The 6,518-nt window shown below is 40.7% G+C and overlaps 1 protein-coding gene across 1 annotated transcript; it reads right to left on the reverse strand.

The window, feature by feature from the left end:
• Positions 1–538: 538 nt before the first annotated feature.
• On the reverse strand, positions 539–4,695 carry LOC137946193 (DEAD-box ATP-dependent RNA helicase 37-like). Its single transcript, XM_068792405.1, has 7 exons — positions 4,406–4,695; positions 3,473–4,141; positions 3,172–3,255; positions 2,215–2,457; positions 1,854–2,021; positions 1,614–1,727; positions 539–1,284 (listed from the first exon to the last, which is right to left on the reverse strand). The coding sequence occupies exons 1-7, from the start codon at positions 4,436–4,438 to the stop codon at positions 781–783; spliced, it is 1,815 nt and encodes a 604-aa protein (XP_068648506.1). The 5' UTR covers positions 4,439–4,695; the 3' UTR covers positions 539–780.
• Positions 4,696–6,518: the final 1,823 nt, after the last annotated feature.

Below are 6,518 nucleotides of genomic sequence, written 5' to 3' on the forward strand. Positions count from 1 at the left end.
TTGATGGAGAAGATGACCCAAAGTGAAGTCTGCATGAGTGAAGTCATGGTCAATTTCATCTTATGCAATTATGGGTCTTGTTTTTTCCATTTGTAGCTTCATCAAGGTTCCTCCAATCCGCCCTTTTTGTCTTTGCCAGTTGATCGAATGAGCAATTTTATGTATGGAGATAAGATGGTCAATGATGCTCCTCCCAACTTAAAAAAACTCCCTTCTCAGGACTAATGATCGTTCCCATTTTCATTCTTAATCTTAACCGGTTCACTCTATTTATAAATAGTCCCCATTTGAAACTTTTTGGATCATTAGATTGCTAGTTCAAATCCATCCGGAGTCAAGGTTTCATATGGTTCCTTGTTCTTAACCACATTCTACACCTTGCTCCTTCTATCCCCCCCCCCCATTTTTCCTAGCTTTCAAATATCATGATATAGCTTTCAAACTCTAGTACTAAACAATTCTACTACATATCAGAGCTAGAAAAATTTCACAGGTATTCTTCAATCCCAATCAGAAAAACTAACGACAAGATGCTGTGTGGAGGAAAACTGGGTAGGAATTTAAATCTTAGGCATCTCTACCGCTGTACAATAGTCCAGAATTAAAACAATCAGACACTGAGTAAAGAATTGCATCCAAATGCAATTTCCTAAAACATGATAGCAAATTTGAAAAGCTGTGTAAATTAAATCACCTATATCCTATAGTTAGCAGTCTTCTCATCTTCTGGCATGGCATAGGTATTGTATTATACATAAGAAAGCAAGCAAATGGTAAGGTTTAATCCCAGCCAGAGGCAACAATAGACTCATACCCATCAGAATGGTAAAACCCAGTAGTATCATAACCCCCACCATAAGAATTATGATGACTATACGGATAGGACTCCATGTAGTGATAGTTGCCTCCTCGAGAAGATGAATCCCGCCGATAGTCACGGCCACCAAATTTGCCACCAAACCTTCGATTCCTTCCACCACTGTAGGGCCGCTCTGCATACTGACCAAGCCACAAGGGGACTTCTTGGTTGGCTTCCTGCATCAGCTCAGCCAATGCCTTTGCTAAAGGTTGGTTTCCTTCACTAAAAAATGCGGTGGCCAAGCCTGGCTTGCCAGCACGTCCTGTTCGTCCTATGCGGTGGACATAGTCATCAATATCTTTTGGCAAATCAAAATTGATTACATGTGCCACATGAGGGATATCCAGGCCTCGAGCTGCCACATCTGTTGCCACCATGATTGGCGTTGTACCAGTCTTGAAAGATCTTAATGCTTGCTCTCGTTCCTTTCAACAGAAGTATCTTTAGTTAATGATCTAATTTTCAAGCTCTAAACAAAAAGACCTATCTGGCAAGCAAATTCAATGTATCATACAAAAAAACTCTTATATTTCAATAAAAGATTGATATTTGAAATTAGGTAGTCAATTCTAACTGCCCAAATTCCAGACCAGAAACAATTGGGTCTGACATGTTTCAGGAACCAACCAAGAAAGCTGATTACCCAGTTTCTTTTGACACCACAAATATAATAGATATTAGTAACTGCATTCCTTGAAATCAAAATGTACATCAATTGTAATTAAAAACAAAAAATGAAGAGTATCCCATGTACCGGTTGTGCTTTGTCACCATGAATGACAGTTGTGGGGAACCCATTCCTTTCCAACCAATTTTCCAACATATCAGCCCCTCTCTTGGTCTCGACAAAAACTAAAGTTAAAGCTTGCTATATAAAAAAATGGCAAACATTTAGACAGACAAAAAGCATTATCTAGAAAGGTAAGAAAAGTTACACATAACAAAAGTACATAAAAAGTGCAAAAGAAAAGGTTAGAAAGGCAGCCATAAATACCTTCCCATTAATTCTATTAGCACTTTGGGCATGAAGAAGATCCATGAGGTAGCTTCTCTTATCCACCTCCTGGACAAATTCAACTTTTTGCCGAATCAGATCTGTACTTGAACCAACCCTCCCAACAGCCAGAAATATGTAGTTTGAAAGAAAATCAGATGCCAATCTCTTCAGAACATGAGAAAAAGAGCAGAAAAAAAAAATGTTAGTAATGAATCTATTAAGGCCCAAGGATGCAAGCAGAGTAACTTGAGAGATATTTTCACAGTACTCTTTACATTCTACAGCATAATATTTCAAACAAACTCTGTTACTTTTATGAACCAAACAAGTACTCCAGAAGACAGATGAGGAATAGAACCTGAATTTCAGTGGGAAAAGTGGCACTGAAAAGCATTGTCTGCCTGACTCCAGGCTTGGGCATGTCCATTTGCTCGACAATTTTCCTAATTTGAGGCTCAAAGCCCATGTCCAACATCCGATCAGCCTCGTCCAGAGCCAAATACTTGATCATTTGAAGTGAAACCCTGGCTCTTTCTACCAAATCTACCAGGCGGCCAGGAGTGGCAACAAGGATATCAACACCCCTCTCCAAATCGCGTACCTACTTAAAGCAAAGTAAATGGTATAGGAAATTGGATATCAGTCACATGTAAAGTAATGAAAGGCCTCCATTGATCAAGGGGTAATGAAAGCGTGGAACCTTAAGGGAAAAAGTCCTATACTGTTTAGCCAGTATGACCAGTATAAACCTTGCATCAATCACTTTGAAATCTCATACAGCTCAAGATATATGTATCAATTAAGCAGTATGCAAACCATGAACCAAAAAACAACACCGAAAAGATGAACGCAGATTTACAAATTTAATTGCAAAGCATGTTAACATGAATTTCTAGGTGTGCATTCACCATAGCACAAACTCATGGAACGAGTACACAATAGGAAAATTCTCTGCGGAAGGACTATAATAGCGAAAAACCATAAAATGCAGAGTATCAGTCATTGAGGCTACGATATTCCAAAGAACATGGACAACCAACACCAAATGATACAGCTAATAATTATTCAAATTATCTTAATCTTTTTTCCTTTATGGCCATTGTCGAATAGCCATGGATCGTATTACTCCCTAAAATTTATGAGTGATTAGAAGAGTTTACACGAAACCCATTTTAGAGAGAACAAGGGGTTCTACGTTGCCTTGCACAGAGAATTTTCAATTAGAATATAAAAACCCTCAACCGTATACAGTAAGGTGGTATTGAGCTGCATGCAGTAGACGAAGGGGAAAGTGACGCAGAATAAGCAAACGAACCTGTTGATGAATGGGTGCTCCTCCGTATGCAACAACCACCTTAACACCAGTTTGATACGAGAACTTCCTAGCCTCCTCGTGTATCTAAATAATCACAGAAGACAAACTTGTCACCACTATAAACAATTCCAATTTCTGACATACAAAAATCGCTCTCCAATTGCTCACATTTCAGAACGAAACATGGTGGCCTACACAGTAATAAGAAACACGGGAAAAAAAATTTAAAAATCACGAAATACAAGAGAGATCCAAAACCCAGTGCAGGCATTTTAAGTTCCAATTCGAGCTTTGGACCCACCTGACATGAAAGCTCCCTTGTCGGAGAGAGAATAAGTCCCTGTGGATAAACCAACCTAGGCCCACGCGTGGAGAACCTTTGCGAGGGTGACGCCTTCATGATTCCACTGATAATCGGAAAACAGAAGGCGGCAGTTTTTCCCGACCCCGTCTGAGCACAGGCCATCAAATCCCTCCCGGCAATAGATATCGGAATGGCGTAGCGCTGCACCGGAGTCGGTTTAATATAGTTGCACCTCCGAATATTTTGATTCAGTGCATCTCCCAAGTCTATCTCGGCAAATGTGCTAGCCGGTGGTGGCACATCTTGGCCACTAGTTTCCACCGGAATATCATCGTAGGCATCAAAGTTAATCCCCGTGCCGCCATTGTCCAAATCCGAAACGCTTAACTCAGAAAATTTGTCAGTAACTTGAAAAGGATTTGGCTCCTGAGGTCGTCCACGTTCCCTACGAGAACGACCCATCCGACCGAAATCACGAGTGCGAGAGCGAGAAGGATTGACGGCAGGAGACGAACTGTCGGAGGGCGGGGTTGTGTTATTCCGATCGGAGGAGAGATTTCTCATACGTAGATGAGGAGGAACGTATGAGGAACGGGTGGGCCGTGGAGGCGCAGCTAGGGTTTCCGCTGCTGCTGCTTCCGCCACGGAATCTGCCCATGATGTTCTCTGCATAAGGAAATGCGAGTTCTAAAACAGTAAATACTAAAACCCCTTCAAACTAGTACTACCCACTAGCTCCGAAGAAAAACCACACAAGACCCTAGACTCGTCCTCCTGTTCAACTCAAGAATCACTCTCAAAACACTTGAAACGAAAACCCTAGACCATTTTCATGAAACCTAAGGAAATGAAACCGTCCAGCTTGCACGATACCCTGCAAAAACCTATTTATCAGAGAATGTGACAAGTTCAGACATCAAAGAAACCGACCTCAAAGGATTCACACTTGCAGTATGCACGCATGTCCCTAAGCTCAATTCAAAGGAAAGCGCATTTAGAGAGAAAGAGAGAGAGAGAGGGAGACTAACGCCGTTGAAGACGGCAAGACGGAGCGAATATTGTGGAAGAGGAGGCAGTTAAAGCGCATTTGAGGAAAGAGGAATTCCGATTCGGGACTAGTGGGCGAATTATTATTCGGTGCTTTTGGAAAAGACGATGACGAAGATTTTCGGCACAGTGGAGAGTTGTTAGACTAAATCTCATGTATTTATCCTAAATTTTGAAGCTTTTGACGCTTAAACTTCCCAGTTTATCGGAAAACGTGAAACATAAAATGCCATGCTTATTTTCTGTTCCATCCGTGATCGAGATTCGCAGACGCGCAGACGCCATGAAGACTACAGTGGCGGAGTAGTGGAATGAAGATGGCGTGATTGACAAGAAAGAAACCATCTCTCGACAGTGGGACCACAGCGCATGTGATGCTAATCCAACTTTTGGGGAAGGATAATTGGAGTAAATGAAGCTTCGTCATTCATCAATCTCACCCGATTCCTTTTGCTGCCTAAAACACACTGGATCACACGTACGTTAAAAGTAAAAGCTCTTTCGAAAAATTAATGAAGACACTTCTGAGATCAAACACAACAAATTGATTTAAAATCAAATGTTTGGCTTGATTTCTTCAGAGACGACATCAACCTCAAAGAAAAGACTGAGACACTTTTGGATCGACGTTCAATTGTAGCAAATCAACTCCAAAGTCTAGAAGCCTGCAGATTTGTGGGTTTTTTTGGTTGAGACTGTTGGTTGTGAAATTGTGATGTTTTGGAAGACATAGTTACTTAATCTTAAGACCCTAACAAACCCGCAATACCCGTAACATCACATCCCACCACTTTTACGAGCTGACGTCCATGGCGGGCCCTCTACTGGTCGACGGCCTACTCTAGCGATTACTGGCATAACCCACTTTGTGGACCTACTAGTAATTTTAATCCAATCTCTAGGTAACTTGCGATGTGGACGCCTGCTCTGATACCAAATGTTAATCACTTAGCCAATACTATCCAAAAGACTGATCTATTAGGAGCGAAAGACATAGGTACTTAACCTAGGACCTTAACCTGCTCTGATAATTAAGATATTATAAATGTAAGAATTTGATTCAATTAGTAAATGTCTAGCCTCATTTCTCTCCTAGTCGAAATGGGTTTAATTAAGTCAACAATTAGTTATTAAATAATTAGCCTAATACTATGTTGATGTTTGAAATAATTATAAGAAAATGTAAGTATTTATGTTTCTATAATAATAGTACTTAATAGGAAATTAAACCTAGTTGACCCAACTCGAACTGACCTTGGTTCCTTCACCAGGCCATTACCCTAAACCCGGTTTTTTACCCACTATTTTTTTTTTTTTTTTAAATTATAACATCATTTTTACTCAAGGGAGTAAAACCTGGTTGACTCGGCTCGGTCTGACCTCTGCTCTCTTCACCGGGTTTTGATAACCTCGCGTCCATCAAATGAACAAGAAATTAACCTTTTCTTCTCACTCGTTCAGTCGACCGTGGCGTGTCACCGACTGGTTCAGACCAGAGATCTATTTTTGTGCTGTTCTCAAAAGGACAACCAACCCTGAAAGTCAAGGGTAAATTTCTTGTCTCGAGCTGCTACCATCTTTTTTCTGTTTTTGGTGAATGAGTTTCTGAAACGTGCACGCCACGGGAGCTTCTCCTCGCTCTTTGCTAGAAGAAATCCAGAGTTTGTACTCCGATACCAAACCGCCTTGTGTCCCTTTCGTCTCACTCGTGTAGTTTTTTTTTTTTAATCTTCCGGTGAACACTTCTTCTGATCACGTTTCCTCGTCGAATTTCCTACACTGCATTTCGACGTTATTCATCTGTATTAATAGAATTGTAGTCTGTGAAGATTATCAAACTTTTTCCGTATTAAATTAATAAAACTGTCAAGATCATTGCACTGAGCGCCGTCGCTGTGAATTCTGTTGAAACTATTTTTAACTACCAGATTCTTCAGGGAAAAATCTGGGGTAGTTTCGCCTTTTCAGTTCAACGTGTCACGTGCATTGTGTATTG

This window comes from Aristolochia californica, unplaced genomic scaffold (assembly GCF_029961685.1).
Source record: "Aristolochia californica isolate CCGP_79_NKW_82.1479 unplaced genomic scaffold, dmAriCali1.0.hap1 SCAF_12, whole genome shotgun sequence".
NCBI classification, from domain to species: Eukaryota; Viridiplantae; Streptophyta; class Magnoliopsida; order Piperales; family Aristolochiaceae; genus Aristolochia; species Aristolochia californica.